We start from the raw sequence: 23,861 nt of genomic DNA, 5'->3' as shown, positions 1-23,861 counted from the left end.
TTGTCAAATGCTCAAATCTCATTTTATTTGGTAGCAAATCAATTCCCCAAGAAATCCAAAAAAAATCTCATCATTATAATGAATACATACATTACATTTCAAATTTTTTATGTTACTAAATTTGACAACATTTGTATTATTACTAATTTAACTTGTTATAGCAAGTCATAGTCAATATTGAAAAAAAATGGTCAAACTTGAATTGGTTTCATAACAAACATGAATGAAATGGTTAAACTACAAAAATAACAAAGATATATGGCTTTTTTTTCTTATTTTGGGCTAAATTATTTATCTTTCTAAAAGATTTAATTACAAAACTTGATATAATTATAATCATAGTATATTATTATTTATGTGAAATCCTAATATTACTTAATTTAAATGGAATATATGTTACCTTGAAAGGCTTTATTTATATTAATCCTAAAATATTGCATAAACGACATTTTATTTACACATGCTTGGTTATGAAAACCATAGTCACATTTTATGGTTTGAATATGAATAATGATTACCGCAACATTTTTCCTATTTGACAATTTTAAATTTTTGAAAACACCCAACCATCGATTCGTCCTTTTCTTTTCGGGCCATTGACCGATTTTTATTTTGAACATGACTTTGCCATTACATTGTGTACAAGAATACATGAGGAAAAGGACAAAAGAAACCCAACATCCTAGCTCCTAAAACACCCAAAACAGGCTATCATAGAGTACATTGCTATTAACAGCCAAAAAACAAATTACAACAGCAAACGAAAAGGATAATACCCAAGAATAGCTACAACACACAATAATAGAAACACATGTTAATACCAGTAGAACAGCAAGCAACGAACCATCATATGTTGCAGGTAATTCAAGTTGAAAACTCTAGCAAGATCTACATATAGTCCAATGCAAGGAAATCATGTTATATATAAGGAATGAGATGATTTTTATAATATGTAATTCAAGTTGACAAAAATAGTGATGCTCTTGGTGTAGCCCCAAAAGATTATGTCATGCAACATTGGTTCTTTTTTAAAATGTTTTGGTCTCTGATCCAAATGAAATGACTAACTTACCCTTCATGTGATCTCCACCTCCTCGGTTACATAACAACATCATTGTTCTAGTTCAACCAATCTTGAGAAGCACTTACATCTCAATAAAATTGAAGTACTTTTATAAAAGAATCAATAATATAATTTTAAATTGAGGTACCTAAAAATCCAGAAACGGAGGTACCTAAACATCCATATAAAATAAGTAATTTTTATAAAAGAATCATCAATTTAGTTTAAAAGTTTATAAAACTTACAAAGTGTGCTTTCATTATCTTCAACTAACTATCAAAATACTCTGCCCATGAGCAATGAACCGCATTAGCTTGTGTAACGCCCTTTAACTAAACTTGCACACGAAAGGACAAGGTCTCCGAAGGGATTTTCAAGTCTGGTTGTCTCCAAATATGGATGATTTTAACCTTGGTGGTGTAAGTATCTTTGTAGAGATCCATTTCTTGAACTTTGAATCTATTAATCTGTAGTTAGAATCAATAATTTGTTAGAAACATTGTATTTTTGTATTTGGATACATATTCTTTGAATCCACACAGTCACATAAACACACAATCGAACGCAGTAGCACTTTTTGATGTCAGACCTTGAGTATTAAAGTTTGAATTTTATTGAATTCCTTGTTTTTTACAATGTAGTCATAGTTTTATGGATGCAATTGATAATTTTTTATGAGTTTAGAGGTTCAAGTTATATCTCAAAAGAGTTTTAAAATACAGTTCATACTCCAATCAGAAAGAAATAGATGTTTGAATCTTTAAAATATAATTCATGGTTCTCTTAGGCATTTTATCAAACACATGGTATATGAAACTTATATGAACTAAAAAGATGAAAGATTATAGTTTTCAATTGAAAAGCATTTTTTATCAACATTTGATGAAAATATATGAGATGATACAATCATGGGTAATGTTCCAAATACGATTAGTGATTTACAAACATATCAAGTAGGAAAAAAAAACTATAGGAACTTAAAAAGAAAATATGTGAAGTAGGTAATGTTCCAAATCGACTGCCTTTAAGCAAAATTACCACAAAGTGGACTGTAAATTGAATAAGAATGTTGTATAATAGATTTTCCAAATAAAAATTTATCAAGGCAATACAAATTTATGTGGTGAAATTTAGGTAATAAGAGACTGTTGATTTTTACCTCTTTGATCCACAAGGAACGTATGCGAGAATAGATATACCAGGGCATTAGGGTTCCAGAAACTTCAAACTTACAAAACCCACTTTAAGTAATCGATTTCAATAACCAAGAAGAATAAAAAAAAGATAAAGAATGAATACTTCGACAATGAAAGTTCAAAGTAATTATGAGAAAGCCCGCACAAACAGAATAAGGAGATGGAATTAGCGGATTTTCATGAAATTCATTCCGATCTTGGTAATCAACATCAAAAAAATCTCGGTGATTGCTGATTTCTAGGAATGGATGAATGCTTGAGATTTCTTGGGAGCTGATTTACCACATAGAAGTTGGAAACTTTTAATTGTTTCCAACGTCCAACCCAGAATGAAAGTGGAACTGAGAAAGAGGGAGAGTCTAATTAATCTTACGTAGTTGTGTCCCATTGATGCATATGAAAGGTTGAAATCTTTAAATGGTTTAAAATCTTGGCAGCATTCATATTGTACGTTATCTTTGATTTCGGGAGAAAATTTGATGGAGGAATAGAAGGTATATTTTAAATTTGAATAGGCATCTAGTTTCCAAAATCAAGAAGAAGAATTTGGAGCCGATGGAGGCGTGATTAGGGGAGACGTGATTTGACTAACGTATTTGCTGAGAATAAAGAGTGGAAGGGCAATTCAGTTAGATTATACGAGCGGGAAAATCAATTTGGGGGGGGGGGGGGGGGGGGTTGTTTTCTAAGAACTAATGCACTGTTTTATTAGAAGAGAAGATATGATATTTTTAAACTTAAATGGTGGGCATAGACTATATATATCAAAGAAATATTTGTATTATTGGAGGGGTTAGACATCCGTCAACCCCTCCACCATTGATATTGGACATAGTTTTTGAATAGTATGATTTTCATATTTCTTTAAAATCTATTTGTAAGTTATTTGTTTATATTAGAAATATGTTTTCCAATACAAGATGTATATAAAATAATATTAATTGATTGGAAAATAAATTATTTGGTAACAATTAATATTAAAATGAAAAATTTTAAAATATAAAAGATGTATATTTTGACTAATTAAGATGAACATCATAATGCATTTTTTGTAAAAAGTATTGTTTGAAAATTAATAAACAAGGTAAAAAACAAATTTTCATTTGATTTCTTAATGCAACCAAACAAGAGAAATAATTATTAAAAATATTTCTCTAGTGGATTTTCAATTCTATCAAACGGGAAAGTTAATTTTCCTTCTCTGCTGTAATTCTATTTTTTTTATACCAAACACACCCTTATAGCCCATTAATTTGTTTGAGTTCTTGGTATTTCGACACGCAAGGGAACAAGAACCATCTCTCTCTCTCTCTCTTAGTAATTACAATTCATAATTCTCCATATTTTTTTAATCATTTATTTCTTTTTTCAAATCCACACTCTTATTAATATTGTTCTGTATTCAATATTTAGATTTAGTCAATTATTATAGAATTAATGAATTTTTGTTATAAGTAAAAATATTATATTTCCGGGCCCATTTTGTAGCATAGGGCCCTAAAATCGACGGACCAACCCTGATTAGAAGTACTTCAATATTGAAAGGAAGCTTGTATTTACGAAGAAAGATAAATAATACTATAAATACTAACATTATCTAAGATTAACCTAGCTAAATTGTTAAACATAAGGCCTGATAGAAAAAGAGTCAAACAACTTGTTATGCTAAGAGCTTGTACTCCAACTAGACTTAATCCACACTTGAATTTATTGGATGCAACCTGCGTGAAATTGTGTCAACAATATTTTTAATGGACTTTGACTCATGCCTGCAAATTAAATATATAAGGGTCATTAGCACATACTTTAACAAATAACCTTATCATAAACTACTACCGTTAGACAATGTTGCTTTGTGAGTTCTTAGCAAATGTTTATATCTGGTAGTAGTGATTGTAGTTAAAGCCTTAGTTTATTCATTAAGATCATCAATATCATCAAGAATAAATAAAATATTTGTATGGCAACCTACTTATTATCATCACTTTGTATTACCAGTTGTGTTTTCAAAATGGCTAATAGAACAATTTCAAATCATAGTTGTTGATTCCCTTCTGAAATATAGATATTGTTATTGGATTATTGCATAGTACAGGTATAACTACATGGATTGATGTCCATGACTAGTTGTTCTCTAAAACCATGTATTTTATCATCAATAACTTGGCTTTATACTTTAAAATCTTAGAAGGTATACGTATAAATGTCTTATAGTAGAGCTCATATATCTTAAGTATAAAAGTGAACAAACAAAGAAGAAAATTACCCATTGGCAATGTGTTGGGGTTCCCATCCAGAAATGTTACTTGCATCCACAAGTGCTCTTCTCCAAGAATCAATCTTGGTCTTGTTCTCCAGCTCATGCCTGGCCAAGGCTTCTTGGAGTTTCCAGATTTGTTCTCGTGGTGCAGAGAGCCATCCCCAAGGGTCATCCAGAAATGCTTGTCTCCAAGATTTAATTTTCTTCTTGTTCTCCAACTCTTGGTTGGCAAATGCTTCTCCATATTTTCGTTTTTGTTTTCGTACTTCAGAGGGATTCACATCATAAAATATGGGCATAACAATTTGGCCTTTCATTTTCCTGCATTTCATAATACATGCAAGTTCATTTAAGCACCATGAAGAATTTGCATAGTTTTTAGAGAATACAATGACCGCGATCTGTGATTCTTCGATGGCCTTCATAAGAGATGCACCGATTAATTCACCCGGAGAAAGTGTTTCATCGTCCTTGTAAGTGTAGATCCCCTTTTCTACGAGAGCTGTGTAGAGATGATCCACAAAAGTCTTAAGGGTATCTTCTCCTCTAAAACTAATAAAAACATGATATTTCCACACCTGAGAATAATAGACCTGAGCCAAAGGAGAAGATGATGAAGATGCCATCAATGTTGAGTTTTCATATTGTATGTATGTTGATTTTTGATATTGTATGTATGTGGTTTGACCACATGAAATTTACTTTATATAGATAGATGTGAGTTTCTTTGAAATTTCCAATTTTATATAGATAAGTGAATTTCCTTGAAATTTCCAAATTTATATAGAAGGATATGAGTTTCCTTGAAATTTTCAATTTTGAAAAGTTAAACGTATTTGTTTGGCATTTTCAATAAAGCTATCCTACAGTGACTTGTTTATGTAATATTTTCATCATTAAAAAAAACCTGTAAACTACATATTAATTTAATCATATTTCAAGTTGTTGCGAAACAACCCAGCATAGTTTTCTTTTAGTTTTGTGTGCTTATGGCATTATATGTCTAATCTAGAGGGGGTTTCATAATAAAAAATTTAGATAGATAATAATTTTTTAAAATAAATAAGCTTTTGAAAAGGGTTAATCTTTGGAGAAGGTTAACAATAATAGGTTTTTGTTATAGAGAGTTACACTACAAGAAAGTCGGGCTTTAGCGGCGACGTGTCGCTGCAAAAAGGTCACCGCTAATGCTTCGTTGTTAATGGACAGTTAGTCGCCGTTTTTGACATGTTGACACTAATACTTCCTCGTCGCCGCTAAAACACCGTCACCGCTAATAACGTTCATACGCCGATAAAGACGTCGCCGCAAAAACTGTTTTCGTTTTTTTTGTTTATTTAATATTGAAATTATAAAAAACATTATATCATTTATAAAATCTAGTACAATTTTATAGAAATATTAACCCATACACAACCAAAAACAATATAACATTTATAAAATATTAATCCATACAACCTAAAGTATTCTTCCAAACAAAACATTTTATAAAATCCTAAAATTCCTACTCATCGTCACCACTCTCATGATTTCCTTCGTTATTATTTGGTGGTGGAAATGAACGAAACCACTCTTTCAATGCCGCAGAACATGCCGGGTCCTTTAGTATCGTTTGCAATATTTCCAACTACAAATATAACCAACATATCATAATAGTATTATACTTTCCAAAAATTACCAAAATAAAAAATACCAACATATCTAACTATAACCAGCAAAACATTATAGCATTATACTTTCCAAAAATTATCAAACTACAAAATATCAATATATCAAACTATAACCAACATATCATTATAGCATTCTACTTTCCAAAAATTACCAAACTACAAAATATCAACATATCAAACCATAACCAACATATCATTATAGCATTCCACTTTCCAAAAATTACCAAACTACCAAATATCAACATATCAAACTATAACCAACATATCATTATAGCATCCTACTTTCCAAAAATTACCAAACTACAAAATATCAATATATCAAACCATAACCAACACATTATAACATCCTACTTTCGTTTTTTTTTTCGTTTTACCATTATAGCATTATACTTTTCAACCTAAAGTAAAAATTACCTGTGATTCTGGTGGTTCTTATGTCATCGGTTGTTCCTGGTCGTACATAGACACAACGGTAGGAAGTTTACACCCAATGCCTTTGATATGTCCGCGTCAAACACCCAATATTCTTTCAAAACATTTTCTTATACCACTTAGTGTTAGACCGCTTGCTGCAGAAGAAGCTTGGGTTTGTTGATTGATCTCTTGGAGTAAAGCATTCTGTATTTTCAAAAAATGATAAACATCATAAAAATTTAGATTACTAATACACTTGACGATATAAACGCTTATATGAAAATACAAATTAACCACGTACGTATTGTTGCTCAACTATAGGACTATAAAATACCCCTTGACGATTGGAATTAGTTTTACGAAATGCTTCGATTCGACTGATATCATATTTAACATTAAAAATTAGATTAATTATACTTTAAATAAACATTTAAATATATCATAACTTACTTCTTTGAAACATGTATTGTTGTACGAGCTCGACCCCCTTTATTTACAACTACTTGTTTTGCACAGACTTCTGTGTTTGACGTCGAACGCCTTAAAAATTCGGGCGATTGAAAATGTTCAACTGCCTTCGCCCAATTTTCAGATGACATACCCTTGGGGGGGGGGGGGTTGTTTAGTGCCATTGGGATATCTCTGTAGGCCCCCCGATTTCCTTAAAATAAAAATGGGTTTTACGTTTTCAGCCTCTGTAAACTTTTGTAAGACTCGAATCAATGCTCCGTAACAATTATACACGCTCCAGATCCAAGTTAACCTTATTCAAATCAAACTTATTCTACAAATACAAAAAAGTTAGTTAATTAAATAACAATCACAACTAAACTTAAAATATTATCAAAGTTACCTTTAGAGGCACAACTGTTGCATTCCTTAATGCGGGGGAAACATCGTCCCAACCAGATACGTTCAAAGGGACGTTGTTCCACAAATACCTTCCAATTTCATGTGTCAACCAATTACCAACCTTCCCGACAAGGGAATATGTGATCTCCCTATAGAAAGCTAAATCCACGGGCTTTCCCTTATTTGCCCGTATCGATTTTCCTAGCTCGATGTTCTTTGACAAGCCCCTTCTATTCTTTGGAAGCTCGGTTGAAAAAATACAATTAAAAATATTAGTCATGATCACTTATAATAAATTAATAAAAATAGCTAATAAATATATCATAATAAAACATACATCATGTTCATGCTGCATGCGACCAAAGTCTCCTAATGTGGTGGATCCCCATCTCCATCATCTCCATGTCCATGGCCCATAACATAAAATTACAAGATGTACAATATAGAAATACAATATTAATAAAAGTTAGTTACCTTGCAAAATTATAAGATATGCAATATAGACAAACAACAATAAAAGTTAATTTTTTAAAATAATTTTATTTTATTTTAATATTAATATTAACTTGATTTTAAAACTAATTTAATTTGATTTTACAATTAATTTATTATTTTTTTATTGATTTTTTTAAAAATTAATTTAATTTTATTCTATAATTAAATTAAAATTAATATAAGTACATTGCTATTAATAACCTAATTAAGCTAAAGTTGTAATGACCAACATTAAGTCACTAACAAAATTAAGCACTTTGATTTTAAAATTAACTTAATTTTATTTTATAATTAATTTAATATGTTATTTTTTGTTATTAGTTTTTTTAACATTAATTTAATTTGATTTTATAAATAATTTTATTTTATTTTAATATTAATATTAATTTGATTTTTTAATTAGTTTAATTTGATTTTATAATAAATTTAATTTGATTCTAAAGGTAACTTAATTTGATTTTCTAATTAATTTAATTTTTTTTTGTTTTTAGTTTAATTATTTAAACTAATTTTATTTTATTTTAATATTAATATTAAATTGATTTTAAAACTAATTTAATTTGATTTTACAATTAATTTATTATTTTTTATTGATTTTTTAAAATTAATTTAATTTTATTCTATCATTAAATTAAAATTACTAGAAGTACGTTGCTATTAATAACCTAATTAAGCTAAAGTTGTAATGACCAACATAAAGATACTAACAAAATTAAGCACTTTGAAACCATATACAATACATTACTAGAAGTAAGTTGCTATTAATAACCTAATTAAGCCAAACTGTTAATCCTAAATATCACATAATCATACATGTATACAATACATTCAATTCCAATTTTCATTTCATTTTAGACATACAATACAACTTGCACATTCCAATTTCATACAATTAAGCATACAATTTCAAACAAATGTATACATCCAATTTCAAACAAATGCATACATCCAATTTCAATTTCATACAAATATATACATCTAAATACAAAATCAAACAAATGTATATATACATCCAATTTCAATATCTAATTTCAATTTCATGCCAAATTTCATTTTTAAGCCAACGTGGTATAAACAGAAATCAGAAAAACATATACAAAATGCATAAACACTTCCTACAAATCTGAAAAACATATATAATCCCACAAAGTGCATAAACACTTCCATACCTCAAAATACAAAGATAATCACTCAATAAAATTGAAGAATACTATCAATTTATCACCCAAATTAGCACAAAAACAGAAAAATAATAGAAAATAGGGAAGAATTCGACCTCCAATGTCAAAATTTCGTAATTGGAGCTGTAGGTCACCGGTAATCGATCTCTAGGTCGTCGGTAATGGAGGATTGGGGCGGTGTGGCGGTCTTGTGGCGGTTGGGGAATGGTCACCGGATTGTAGCTTGCGTCGCCGGTTTTCACAGTGAGAGAGAAAAGGAACACATAGAAACAAATGACATAGAAAAGGAAGCTGATAGGGGGTTATCGGTCAAGACCTTTAGCGGTGACGGGCAATAACGGCGACACCTTGGTATTAGCGGCGACAAAAGACTATTAGCGGCGAGACCTTGGAGGAAAAAGTCAACGCGTTTTTTCGTTCCTCTACGACCCTTGGATTGAAAACAAATCGGACAGATGGGGCTCGTTTGACGCGGATTGCTATTAGGTTGTCATTAGCGGCGACGTAGGGCATTAGTGGCGACATGTAACGCGTCAATTACATGTTGCTACTAATGCCCTGTGTCGCCGCTAATGGCAACATTTCTTGTAGTGTTAGTGGAAAAAAACAAAATACTTTCTTTATTTATTGTAGTGCATTCGGACATTTCTTTCACGGGTCGACCATCCACATGAAAATGGACACATTGCAACCGATGAAATACCCTCTACAAAAAGAGTTAAAATTAACATGAGTCCCTGAGTATAACCCCCATTTGTTTCCACTGTTAAAGAGTCATGTGGCCCTCACATGATCAATCATTTCCTTTGTGATCCATCTCATGCATAAGTAAAAAGCCAAGAGAGTTTCCTTTCCTTCCCTCTTCATCTCTTTCTTCCTTCTCTTCTCTCTGCAACTGCTTCATGAAGCTATTTTGAAGATGGTGATATGTGCATGTGGTACCCAAGCAATAATATTGGCATCCTGAATCTCAATCCAGGTAGGAGATTCTGGTTTTGTTCTCAAAGTGGAATCAGTTGTGTTTTGTAGGTTGGTTAAGTCCCCCGATGTGTCTAGGAGCTATAGAAGTTATTCCCGGTTAGTCAGGTCCATGAATGAGCTCCGCCAAGTAGTACAAATGCTAAGTACAAGTATTTGTTCTTTGGTTTGTTGCCTATTTTTTAGCATCTAATGAAGGATTAGGTGTATTTTGGGTGATGTACGTTTTCGAAGGGAAAAGGGGGTTCTTTTGTTGTTGAAACTGTAACAATTGTCTTTAGTTTTATGAGATGTTTATCAAGTTTAAATTGTCTGCGAATGGCTTTTTTGGTACTTGTTGTATATCATAATGCAATGAACTATGTTGACTTAATTATGAACTTGTTTCTATTTACAATTGTTAAATTTATATGTATAATATGTTGTGTGATTTTTATACATGTATAGTAACATGATGAGTCCTTACTGTGATTTTATTGTGAACCAATACATGATAATTTTGAACATTTTGTCAATAAGGTATCCATTAGGCAAGAAATTGACCATTTCCATAGATAGGTCAAAAACTTGTCAACATTGTCAGGTTTTGTGACCATATTGATAGCAGCATGCACATACCAATTTAAACAAGGAAAACATAACAATTTAAGTTACAACAATCTTGTGTACATTATAGGTCTATCCCTTCAACCAAGCAGTTTGGAATTGAAAGTTTCACAGATGTTTAGTAAAATATTTGTATGTGGTCTCCCTGATATTATTGAAAGTATAATAAAGCAAGCCATGAATTCAATTTCAATAGTTTTGACATGTAAGGTAAGAAATGGTTTATACCGGAGAAATGGCTTTAAATCATGTTGTCGTTAGAGGACTCTGAATCACGTTGGGCATGGATCTGAATCATGTTGTCGTTAGGCGTAAAAAAAATCTTGATAGAAGACTTTGAATCACTTTGGATAAGTGTTACAAAATTAACACCCGCAGTACAAGAAACATGTTCAACAAACCATGAGCATTTAGAGATAACAAGGGTACCACTGAACCAAAGCATAATCAAATACCACATGGCACTCAAGTGCTTGGTAGATCCCACATAGTAGCGATCATTCTTACATCATGTGGAGAATAGTAGATGGACGTTTTACAATATTTCCCCCATACGGCTGTGCCAAACAAGCTGATTATATTTACCCTCTACAATTGTGTAGGCATCGAGGCATGGAGGAGCTTCGGGTGTGGGGAAACTTCTAACCAAAAATCCACCTGATGCCTGTAAAAACAATCAAATAGGAAATAAAATTTACATGAACCAGTCACAAAATAAAGGTCCCTATGGTTCGCATTTTTCTTTGGGCACGGTCCAACAAGTTTGGAAATAGCAAATTTTGTTGTGGCTTTGTACTCATCCCAAACTAAAAAGACTATTATACCCTTTGATTTAACTTTTACATTTTTTTTAATATCTATCTATCATTAAAATGAGAAAGGTCCCACTACATCCACCCACCCCAATGGCGGATACCCACTTCCCCAAGTTGAGTGCTTGGATCCCACTTGACTATGATACTTGCCCAAAGTTCATATGTAATGTATTTGAACTTGTAATTTGGAACACACTATTAAACATGACTTCTAATAAAATATTAGATTCTCCCACCACAAGGGACATTTTTGTAGTTTTCAATAAAATAAAACTTGATGTTGACAATAAGCATTATGAAAGAAAAAAAAAAGATAATAAAAGCTAAGAACGTTATAAACCTTATTCTGGGGAAACAGCTTCTTGGTAAACGAAAGCTTTCTTTAGTTCTTCCACAACCAGAGTCATTGTTGGACGATCTCGACCACGACACTTCAAGCATTGATGAGCAATGGCTGAAAACGTACTCAAGGAAGCCGAGTTCATTTGAATTCGTAGATCGCAATCAATGATCACATCTAAGGTTCCCTTTTCGTAATGACTTTGGGGTAATTCCGCTGAAAAAGGCTCATCATGATGCTTTGAAACACCCACCAGCTTTCCACACAAGACTTCAAACATCACCACCCCAAAAGAGTAAACATCGGATTTTTGTGTGAGAATGCCATGTTTATAATACTCTGGATCAACATATCCCGGCGTGCCACAAACTTTGGAGATAAGAACCGTACACGGCACATTTGCAAGAGCTACTTTGGACAACCCAAAATCGGAAATCTTAGCTCTGAAATTCTCATCTAATAGGATGTTTGAGCTCTTCATATCACGATGTAAAATTCTATGTTGTGTTCCAATATCATTATGAAGATACTTTAACCCTTGGGCAACATCTAAGCAAATTCGAAGACGTTGGATCCAAGTTAGATCTTTCCTACATAAATGTTGGTCAAGGCTCCCATTACTTTCATACTTGTAAACAAGAACTTTCTCATCACCCTCATCGCAAAATCCAACAAGCGAAACAAGGTTTTTATGTGTATAAGCTGAAAGCATTGCTATCTCCATCATGAATTCACGCTCTCCTTGCCCAAACCTAGGATCCAACTTCTTTACTGCGATAATTCCATGTTCATTTTGGGCTTTGTACACCAACCCAAATCCACCCTTCGCAATCACGTACTCTTTGCTGAAGTTGTTAGTTGCCATAAGTAATGTTCCGAGAGGAATCTTCAAGTGATCGAAGTCCTGAAGTCCAATGAGGTTGTTGTTAGGAAACTACCACTATACTATAATGTGATTTTTTCTTTTAATTTGTTCGACGTTTTATCAGTTACTCAGTTCTACTATTGCTCACAGGTGTTAAACAATATCTTCCTGATTAATTTTATAATAATAACTTTAGACATATTAGTGAGATGCATCAGTTGATGAGATAAAAGGCGTGTTATACCTTATAACCGTTTTGTTTTATTACTTCTTCTGGTGGAAGTGGAACAATTATTGGCAATTGACATGTAGCTTGAAGTCTTTGTTCAGTGTTGTCCATGCTTGTGCCAGCTTGAATCAAAGGTTGTGATTCGATTTGTTTTTTTTCTTCTGTCAGTGGAACAACTATTGGCAACTGATGTGTAGCTTGAAGTCTCTGTTCAACTTTGTCCATGTTTGCAACAACCTGAATAAAAGGTTGTGATTCATTTTGTTGTCTTTCTTCTGTCAGTGGAATAACTACCGGCAATTGACATGTGGCTTGAAATCTCTGTTCAATGTTGTCCATGTTTGCACCGACCTAAATAAAAGGTTTGATTCAATTTTATTGCTTCAGTTTTATCAAGTCTCTGTGATACAGGAACAAAACGGTTTCAATGTTGCATTGTATATAATAAATTATAAGATATTTTATATAAGCCATATAAACCAATATGAAAGTCCGTCATAAACTTAAAAAGTTATAGTCAATGTCATCATCCCAAAACACTAAAATATTTTAAGTTTCAAAATCCATAAAAATCAAATGTGTGTATGTATACGTATATGTATAAGTTTCAAAATTCATAATAAACTTAAACAGTTATAGTGATCAATATCATCATCCCAAAAACTAATATATTATAAGCTTTAAAAACCATAAAAACGTATGTGTATCCGTATCTGTATCCGTATCTGTATATGACCATGTATATGTATATGTATAAAGCAATAAAAAACAATATACATTACCTTATAACCATTTTGTTTTCCTTCTTTTGTCAGTGGAACAATTACCGGAAACAGACTTGTAGCTTGAAATCTGTGTTCAATGTTGTTCATGCTTGCACCAACCTGAATAAAAAGAAATTTAAATCGTCCGGATAATTCTCAGGTAAAAATCCTCTGCATGAAAAGGACATCGTTCACAAATAGGAACTAATGTTGGGCTAATGCTAATATTAGTGTATTACCTAACTTGATAAGAACGAGAGAGTACATTGTTATTTAATTAAATTTGATGACAAATGGCGATGATTATGGCTCCTCTGATGTTATGACAAGATAATTGTATTATAAGTTTGTAACTGATATATGAGGATGATGAAATGAAATATAATTTGGAAGTAGGGTTTTCAACAATAGAAATTATGTACCTTAATGAGGCCAGGTGTCCCACTAATAACAAAATCTTCTAGCGCCTCTACTTTATCCAGCTGTAGGATGTCGTATAGCATATCAACATCCTCAAACTCATCAAAATCCTCCTGCAGTAAAGACGATTTGTGGTAGGTTTAAATGCTGGTTGAAAATTCCTTCATATTCAATTTGACAAAGGTGACAAAGCATCGAGAATCTCAAAGATAAAATTGATAAAAAGTGTGAGGAATTAAATAAAATGTAACCTGATTTCGTTCCACATAGTCATCAGTGAAGTCCTTAACATCATTGATTAGCTCAGGACTCAATTCATCATTATCCAGCAGCCTCAATATCAACTCTAGCTTCAATATATGAGCCTTGTGCCTAGCAATTGATGACTCTAAATGTCTCTATGAAACAAAAAACGTATCCAATGTAAGGTAATTAAATTTTACAGAAATGGTGTCTATTAATTAATTATGAGGTGAAATTTAAAGAAATTGAATCTAGTATTCATCATATTACCAGTCTCGGAGGCCATACTTTTCCTTTCTTTAAAGATAGCCCCTCCATCTCAGCTTCAAATCCATCGATTTGAGATTCCAGCTCAAACACCTAAACAATTATAAGCACGAATCAGTGCCAACTTTCAAGCATTAAAGCAAAGACAGGCCTTCAAATCCATAAAATAGTTTCATATACCGTATTGTTCAACCAATCTCTAGTCTCTGACTTGGCTTTCTCCTTATAATCCTACAAAAGATAAAGTTTACAATGACAAAAGGTGATTTCCATGTATGCTAATTAAGTTTCTGTATCATGTGCAAAAAGACTAAAAGAAATGGCAATAGCTACCAATTTAGGCTGCTGTCCCAGGCGTTCCTTAGAGAAAGCTTTTGTCTTTGTATCCTTTTCACAAATCCTGAATCGTTCCATTTCTCGCTCAATAAGCTTGCGAGCATCCATCAGAGCCTGCTCATAAGAGGCACTAACCTACGAGGAAGGAGGTAGACGAAATAAGGCAACTAGACTGGGTAACCAACGCGTTCATGGCTATTCAAGTGCAATAACAAAGAAATACAAAGGGGGATCTCAAATGACCTTCTTATCCTTGATCTCGCTGGACTGAATCCATGTCTTAATCTGGTCTCTGTACCTTTGAAGTTTCTTAATCTCCTTCTTCAATTCGGCCTCAAACCTTTCCCTCTGATAGGCATTGTCAGTATCGTAAACCTAAAATACGAATATCCAAACATAACATGAAACCTTCAGCATTCAGATTACACAAAAACCAGAAACGTCAGTAATTCAGAGAAGATCAAAAACATTTACGCATACCTTGTTCCATATACTGTCGAAAACATCAACACTTTCTTGAACTTTTTTTAGAACTCGATCGATCTCACTTTGAAGCTTTCTACTGGATCCCATTAACAGTTATTAAATCTATTATTGAAATTAGATTGTGAAATCTAAGCATCCAAAACCTTCGCCGGCCAACACATCAGTCTTGTCTTTCAGTGGAGTTCTGTTTCTGAGTGAAGAAGATGAAAAGCGAAATACGCGCCTTGGAAAATAAAACAATATGAAGGTGAAATGGGGAATATAAGGGTCTTGGAATTGGAAAGTAAAATAATAATAGGTCTATTTGAACGTATTTTGCTGGGTTGGGTAGTCGGGTCTCAATTTAGAGTTTTAGGAAAACGACCAAAAAAATAAAACAATTCTTAATTGTACATAATATTATTATTATTATTATTATTATTAGGTACGAGATCCGTATAATACACGAGTTTATTAAAAATAAAGTTTAATATCAAGGTATAAACATTAAATAATTTTAATGTCTACTTCATTTCAAAGTTTAACAAAATATATTTTATTATATCTCAATTTTGACAATATTATTTTATAATATTTCATTATTTTAATTATGTAACAAAAAAATCATAATAAATGTTTTTAGTGATAGAAAAAAAAAATAATTTATTATTATATTCATTTTATGGAGAAAAATATACTTATCTTAAATAATAAATGTTTCATTAATTATAATAGAGGTGTTAATTAATGGGATTCATTAATTTTTTAGTAACAAAAAAATAAAAATACCACATAATAAAATGTGCAATTTAAGTAATTCAAAATTTTCACATAATGACATGTGGCAAAAATCTTGAGGAAATGACAAATGACAAAAATATTTTCATTTATTAGGGTAGATTAATTAGTTAATTGTAAAATAAACTCCTTAATTTGTTGTTTTGTATACATTTTGTATTTATAACCGCCCATTTCATGTTATAATTTGACCGACTGAGTTCTCAATTTGTATATATATATATATATATATATATATATATATATATATATATATATATATATATATAATCTTTAATTTTTTTGTTGCAAAATAAGTATTTATTGGTTTTATAAACATTGGGTCTTTATGATGAGTTTTCTTTAGATTTTCTCTCTTACATAGGATAATCACTAATGAGGTATTCCCACATCCACTCTATTTATCATCTGATCTTGATAATTATTTTTGTCTTTTGCCAAAATAAATATTGTTGTCCATCATTATTTATTGCTCATTGAATATGTTGTGTTCATTGAGTTCCTGCTTAGTTGATTTATTCTACTCATTTGTTGATTCATTGGTAAATTTAATTGATAAAAAAGAAAATTGCAATCCATCCTACTGTTCATTGCAAGTTTTCACTAATTTTTCATCTTCTTCTTCGTATATTTTTCTTGGGTCTGCATTCTTTAATGTTTCCATTCACGGCTTGTGCTTCAAAGCTTGCATATCAGAATCGATTGAAATCCACTAAAGTTCACGGATTATACTTGATTGATTTAACCGATTTTTATGATTTTTTTGTCATCAACGTGTTCCATTCAAACCCACTGCTAGAATCAATTCTTCATCTTGTTCTTATGATTGATTAAATATATAGTAATGGTCTTGAAAATTATTGTCTGCAGTTGAATCCGTTTAATTGTTCATTTAGGTTGAAGTTTATTTCTGAAAAAAAAAAGTCGACTATTATGCCCTGAACACAATATTTTGATCTGAGAAATTTTCGGGTAATGGTGTTCTTGGCTATTTGTCGATGATTACGACGCTTTCCTTGAATGATTGATTTCGATGAAGTAAGATTGAAGTTGTGGTTTTGATATTAGTTGGATCAGTTGCTCTGATTTTGTGATGTTTCGCTCCCATTTCATCTGCTGATCACTGATCTTGATAAGAAGGTGGATCGAAATGTGATTTAAATTGCCATACATAGATGATGAAAGATCAAGATGATGATTTGTATGATTTTGAATGGATTGGGATTGGTTGAAGACGACGACATATGATGAATGGTGTTGACACTCCGATAAACAGTAATAAGGGTGAGAGGGACCATTTTTGTAACTATAGGACATCTTAATAAAAGACAAATATATAAATAAAAAAGATGAGGGTATAAAGGTAATTTTACTGTATTTAACGGGCTCTACAGTTAGAGTTAACGGATTAGAGACCAAGTTTGTAATATCCAAGTAACACAAGGACCAAGTTTGTCCATTTTATTGAAGTTGGACTATAGATGTCTATTATGTCATACCACATGGACCATTTTTGTAATTTTCTCCAACAATAGTATATGACTTTCTAAATAAATAATTGTAGTTACTAATTAAAAGGCAAGTAGGTAATTGTAGTTATTAATTAAATCATAACAATAATATATGACTTCCTAAAATCTCAATTGTTTAGTATTTATCAGATCTTATATCCATCGATCATCCACAATCTAATATCGTCAATATCATACCATCATAATTGAGCATCACATCTTAACCGACCAATTTTGTTTCAACATCATCATATCACCATCATCATCAAAAAATTATGTTTCAACGTCTCCGATCCTCAATATCTTCGATCAATTCTACTCCAACGTCGATCAGGTCTCCACTATCGATCATTAACAATAGATTCACTCCATCTCTTGTTGAAAATCCACAATAAATAAAAGATGTTATGGGAAAGCAATATTGCAAAGAGCATAAGATATATAGCTGGTGTGAATGTCGTTACATGTGCATCCTATCTGTATCTGCAGTTTCCTCAGAATAATAAGCCATAATTGGAAGGCATACTATGGTGCCGAGTATACCAATCACTTTGGCTATTTGAACTTTCAGACGCTCTACAGTTATATCATTCCATATGGAACTAGCTCATAACAGAACTAGCTACCTCATACAGCCACCAAACAAGCTGATCTAGAGTTAGGGCAACTTCCAACACAAAATCCACTTGATGCCTATAAAAGCAAACAAATAAAAATATTAAGTTTAGATGAATGCACCATATAATAAAATTTGATGTTGACAATAATAAGCATTATTATGAAAGAGAAAAAAGGTGATAAACGCTAAGAATGTGAAACCTTATTCCAGGAAAAGAACTTGTTGGTAAACCAAAGCTTTCTCTAGTTCTTTCACAACCACATTCATCCTTGGGCGATCTCGTCCACGACACTTCAGGCATTGATGAGCAATGGCTGAAAATATATTCAAGGAAGCGGAGCTCATTTGATTTCGTAGATTGGAATCAATGATCTTATCTAAGGTTCCCTTTTCGTAATGTCTTTGGGGTAATTCTGCTGAAAAAGGCTCATCAAGATGCTTTGAAACACCTACCAGCTTTCCACACAAGACTTCAAACATCACTACCCCAAAAGAGTAAACATCAGATTTTTGTGTAAGAATGCCATGTTTATAGTATTCTGGATCACAATATCCTGGTGTGCCACAAACTTCAGAGATAAGAATCGTACACGGCACATTTGCAAGAGCTATTTTAGACAACCCAAAATCGGAAATCTTAGCTCTGAAATTCTCATCTAATAGGATGTTTGCGCTCTTCATGTCACGATGGAGTATTCTATGCTGTGTTCCAATATCATCATGAAGGTACTTTAATCCTTGGGCAACATCTAAGCAAATTCGAAGACGTTGGATCCAGGTTAGATCTTTCCTATGTAAGTGTTGATCGAGACTCCCATTACTTTCATACTTATAAACAAGGATTTTCTTATCACCCTCGTTGCAAAATCCAACAAGAGAGACGAGATTTTTATGTGTATAAGCTGAAAGCATTGCAATCTCCATCATGAATTCACGCTCTCCTTGCCCAAACCTAGGATCCAACATCTTTACTGCGATAGTGCCATGTTCACTTTGGGCTTTGTACACCAACCCAAATCCACCCTTTGCAATCACGTATTCTTTACTGAAGTTGTTAGTTTCCATAACTAATTTTCGTAGAGGAATGTTCAAGTACGCGACATCCTGAAGTCCAATGAGGTCTTCACTAGGATTAAAAATTGCATCAACAAGGTCATCCTGCATAGTTGATTTATAGTTAAGGGCAATTAGCATATACTAACTCGTATTCAATCTGTCCCACATAGTAAGCTTAAGGAGTCTCAAATATATCGTAGGTTTCACATTTGAAAGAAAATTAATATGCTGAAGTGAATATCACAACTATCCACAAGTGTTTGTAGCAACGAATATTGGCTTTAACCTTTTCGAACAATGGAAGCAATGTAGATACATACGTAACAATTTTCAAGTGGAAGACCCAATCAATATAAAGGAGATCAGGAGTAGCAACAAGTAAGGCGGTAAATATGTAATTAAAAGTAGAATTCCATTTATCGAAATAAATGTTTCAATAGAGCATGCGGTCATCTGAATTGGATGTGTCTTCAATCTCATTGAAATGGGATAAACAAAACATGAAAATGATCCACAAGCCCAACAAAACTAAGTATTCGCTCTATTTTAGTTGATCATCCACGAAACAGGGTGGAAATCTGTTTATATGTTTACCGAATTTCTAAACCATAACACCTCTCATTTTTAAATAAGTTATAAATTGTGACATTGTTATTAATAAGTGCCATTATAGGAAGTGTGAAAGACGTTGTCTTAAAATTTATCGTTAAGGTCATGAAATAGCGATAAACTTTTCCATCTGTTCCATCATCCAAGCCACTGGACTTTTAATTTCACTTTCTGAATAAAAAAAAAACTTTGTTCCAATCCAAGTCACTCCTCTCAATTTTGACCATTTTAAGCAGTTAATTTGCTTAATTTAAAACCACATACAACAATCAGTAGCATAGTTTCATACCGTATTGTTCAACCAATCTCTAGTCTCTGACTTGGCTGGATCCTACAAGAGATAAAGTTTACAATGACAAAATGGTGATTTCCATGTATGCCAAGTTTCTGTATCATATGCAAAAAGAGATCCCATAGCTACCGTTTTAGGCTGCTGTCCCACTCCTTCCTTAGAGAAAGAGATTGTCTTTGTCTCTTCAAAAATCCTGAATCGTTCCATTTCTTGCTCAATAATCTTGCAAGCATCCATCAGAGCCTGCTCATAGAAGGAACTAACCATGTCAATAAGGAAGATACTAAGCATCTTGTTTTTTCTGACCAATCTCTTAGTGGGGAACACAGTGTAAACTCATCATATCTTTTATATCAATATTCCTTTCAAAGTAAAACAAGAGTGCACATAGAGCAAAATTTGTTTCATATGGCGACTACATAGCTACACTAGGTAACCTGCGATTGTGACATACTTGTGACACAAGGAAAGGTATTCAATATTCATCACGAGTCAAGTGCAAGAACAAACAAATACAAAGGGGGAACTTAAATGACCTGCTTATCCTTGATCTCGCTGAAATGTATCCATGTGTTAACCTGATCTCTGAATCTTTTTAGTTTCTTAATCTCCTTTTTCAAGTCGGCTTCAAACTTCTCCTTTTGATTGGCCTTTTCAGTCTCGTAAACCTAAAATACAAAAATTAAAGCTTGCGAAAATTAAACCTTCAGCATTCAGACTAAACAACAACAACCAGAAACGTCAATAATTCAAAGAAAAATATATAAATTTACGCATACCTTGCTCCATATGCTGTCGAAAACATCAACACTTTCTTGAACTTTCTTTAGAACTCGATCGATCTCACCTTGAAGCTTTCTATCGGCACCCATTGATAAATTATTGAAACTGGAGTTGAAATTGAATTGTGCTTAGTGAAGATGATGAAAAAGGGAAATAAAATAATAGTGGCGTGGAGTTCTATTTCCACCATGAAAAGGTGAACATACGCGTCTTGGAAAATAAAAATAACAGGCCCATTTGAAGTTCGGTCGGGTCTCAATTTGCTATCTGCTTTTTTCCTAAAAAATTTGAATAAGGTTTAACAAGTTTAGTACCGATCAGTGTTATCATTTTTGTCATCAGTTTTTTTCTGCCACGGATTTATCATACTTTTTGATTTTTAATTTAATTTAATTTAATTTTTTTTGCCATTTGCAAGGATTGATCTGCTCTGACAAGTTATTGCCTGAAGTAAAATTTAAAAAAATAATATTATATTAAATTAAAATAATATATGAAAATAAGATATTAAAATAAAACATTAAATTAAATTAAAACGTTATATATTAAATTAAAACCTAACATTATATATATTAAACAAAAGCATAACATTAAAATAAAACATGATACTAAAAATAAAAAATAGTGTTGTCTTGCAACTCATTTGTGGACTCCTTGACAACATTTCAAAACTCCAAATACTTAAAAGCATTTTTGTTTTTTGATTAGAAAATTAGAAGAATTTTGCTTAAAATGATGTAATCCACGTCATTTTCACCATCATCTTCATTATTTTTCCAATTGTATCTAAAGTTATTAAACAAAGTGCTAAAATCCGATACCATTTTGTTCGTGGACTTACGTTTTGCGCACACTTTGGAGAAATAAGCTCACAAAAAGCTTAAAAACAAGATAGATGACGTTAGGGTTTTTGAAAAATTGCTCTAAGGGTTATGGAGGCTGAGAATGATCAAACACTAGGGGTTAATGATCATTAAATAGTCCCAAAACACAAAAAAAAAACATTGTTTAACCCATGGGTTGGGTGCCCCGCACCCCACAAAAGGCGTCACGGTGCTTTCGGGTAAAATCCCAATATTTCATTTTTTCAAATTTCAATGAACTAAAAAGAATAAAGCCAAATTAAACTACATACGAGGATACGAATGTTGCACATGTTTGTGATATTTGAAGGAAAATTAAGATAAAATGGTTAATTTTACAGGAATGGTCCCTATTTTACTAAGTTTACATTAATGCTTCCTATTCACAAACTTTTTAGAAATGATTTCAATTCAACTATTTTCATATCTATTTCTTAGAAAACATGGATCAGATTTTCCAAAAGTACAACATTATTTACTGAATATTTTGTAAAGTTATTTTGTGGTTTTTGTCTTTTGGGGAAGTAGTAGTAATATATGCAGAAAACTACATTTTAGCAAGAAATTTTAATCATTTGCATATATTTTTGTTGTTAAATATGCACAAATCCGATTTTCATGAAAATACATTGCTATTTTTCCATATGTTTATAAGGTTTTTTTTGTTCGTTTTTTCTGAAACTACTTAGAAATTATGCAAAAATCATATTTTTGGAAAGCAAATAGCTATTTTATGCTTATTTGTAAAAGTTTGTCGTATATTTTGGCTAGTTTTTAGTAAATAGCTATTTTATTCTTATTATCATTTGTACCAGTTTTAGTAATTTATAGGGGGGCATCATTTAGCCGAAATCCATGCAGCAAAAGTAGACAATGGTAAACGGAATTAACAAAAATAAGGGCCATATGCCTATACAAGATCTTTACATGGTACAACATAAGAGCAACAAAAGAAACACAGATACATACATATGTCAGATTAGTGTAATTACTCGATGGCAGATAAGTTCAAATGTAGCAAATTAATTACTATCCAAAACGATGGGAGAAACTTAATGGAGCCTGGTCGGCTACAAACACCAAAAAAATCAATGCATAAGAATGTTGAAATAATGGAATAACTTTTAAGGTATATAAAAATGTAACTAATAAGTAACTGAATTATCCTTTTATATTTTTGAAAATATTACATTGCCTTATTTATTGCATAATATCTGTCTAATTTGATTCCATTTGAAATAATAACCTTCATATCATGCTGAATTTATGAGATTATGTATTAGTTTCTACATTTAATGGATGATTTTGAGGAACAAATTTTGGTTGAAATTGAAAGAATAGGTGGGAAACAAGGAATAGGTGTAGGAGAAGCTGCTACGTGGCAATGCAGGGCTGTAAAAAATGGACATTTGATAGCTTAAGGTTTGTTTTATTAGAAGAGGTAGATCCTACTTTTATTTATTTATTTATTTATTTATTTTATTTCTATTACAACATTGTAATTGTAATGTTATCATTTGTATTTGAATGAACATTGCAAAATATAATCACGCATATTCTCAAAGTATAATGCTATATTGCTATAATACAAAGAAACGGGAGTAGGGTATTATAATAATAAAACAAAACCCTCTATCGACAACAACAAACGAACACACTTATGTCCCTGTGAAGCAGAAATAGGGCAATTTCTAGTTCATAATATAATATAACGTGGAGTATATAAAATTTCTATCGTGTAAATAGAATTTCCTTTTTGTAAAATTTCATTACTTTAACATTGTTCAACGATACTTGCTATGAAGTGGACATTTTCTTTTTGTTCCTTCTTTTTGCTTTTTTGGATAAAAACAAATATATCATTCCACCTA

General features: G+C 31.9%; 3 protein-coding genes across 8 annotated transcripts; all 3 read right to left on the bottom strand.

Moving 5' to 3' along the window:
- Nucleotides 1–567: 567 nt before the first annotated feature.
- LOC145071113 (toll/interleukin-1 receptor-like protein) lies at nt 568–5,178 on the bottom strand. Of its 4 annotated transcripts, none has more exons than XR_013690241.1 (3): nt 4,526–5,178; nt 1,073–1,530; nt 568–888 (listed from the first exon to the last, which is right to left on the bottom strand). XR_013690241.1 is itself a non-coding variant. In XM_079018024.1 (2 exons), exons 1-2 carry the CDS (start codon nt 5,143–5,145, stop codon nt 3,950–3,952), a joined length of 699 nt encoding a protein of 232 aa, XP_078874150.1. In that variant the 5' UTR covers nt 5,146–5,178; the 3' UTR covers nt 3,344–3,949. The 4 variants fall into 4 exon arrangements, 1 of the variants encoding a protein (XP_078874150.1); XR_013690240.1 differs by having other exon boundaries at nt 568–1,235; nt 1,309–1,530; XR_013690242.1 differs by lacking the exon at nt 4,526–5,178 and adding an exon at nt 2,223–2,883 and having other exon boundaries at nt 568–1,530.
- A 5,552-nt stretch (nt 5,179–10,730) lies between these two features.
- LOC145070197 (uncharacterized) lies at nt 10,731–15,719 on the bottom strand. Of its 2 annotated transcripts, XM_079017138.1 has the most exons (11): nt 15,475–15,719; nt 15,238–15,369; nt 14,992–15,129; nt 14,839–14,889; nt 14,662–14,751; nt 14,400–14,546; nt 14,151–14,261; nt 13,747–13,848; nt 12,980–13,315; nt 11,871–12,774; nt 10,731–11,379 (listed from the first exon to the last, which is right to left on the bottom strand). In XM_079017138.1, exons 1-10 carry the CDS (start codon nt 15,565–15,567, stop codon nt 11,872–11,874), a joined length of 2,103 nt encoding a protein of 700 aa, XP_078873264.1. In that variant the 5' UTR covers nt 15,568–15,719; the 3' UTR covers nt 10,731–11,379; nt 11,871. The 2 variants fall into 2 exon arrangements, with proteins under 2 accessions (XP_078873264.1, XP_078873265.1); XM_079017139.1 differs by lacking the exon at nt 15,475–15,719 and having other exon boundaries at nt 14,992–15,124; nt 15,238–15,358.
- Nucleotides 15,720–17,840: 2,121 nt separating this feature from the next.
- On the bottom strand, nt 17,841–21,328 carry LOC145068381 (putative receptor-like protein kinase At5g39000). Of its 2 annotated transcripts, none has more exons than XM_079015341.1 (6): nt 21,124–21,328; nt 20,881–21,012; nt 20,474–20,587; nt 20,342–20,383; nt 18,588–19,545; nt 17,841–18,461 (listed from the first exon to the last, which is right to left on the bottom strand). In XM_079015341.1, the coding sequence occupies exons 1-5, from the start codon at nt 21,214–21,216 to the stop codon at nt 18,589–18,591; spliced, it is 1,338 nt and encodes a 445-aa protein (XP_078871467.1). In that variant the 5' UTR covers nt 21,217–21,328; the 3' UTR covers nt 17,841–18,461; nt 18,588. The 2 variants fall into 2 exon arrangements, with proteins under 2 accessions (XP_078871467.1, XP_078871468.1); XM_079015342.1 differs by having other exon boundaries at nt 20,881–21,032; nt 21,124–21,315.
- Nucleotides 21,329–23,861: the final 2,533 nt, after the last annotated feature.

Source organism: Lactuca serriola, chromosome 8 (genome assembly GCF_051521515.1).
Source record: "Lactuca serriola cultivar US96UC23 chromosome 8, Lser_US96UC23_V15, whole genome shotgun sequence".
NCBI lineage: Eukaryota > Viridiplantae > Streptophyta > Magnoliopsida > Asterales > Asteraceae > Lactuca > Lactuca serriola.
Note: the sequence above shows the minus strand (reverse complement) of the source record. Positions and strands in the feature narration are given on the sequence as shown.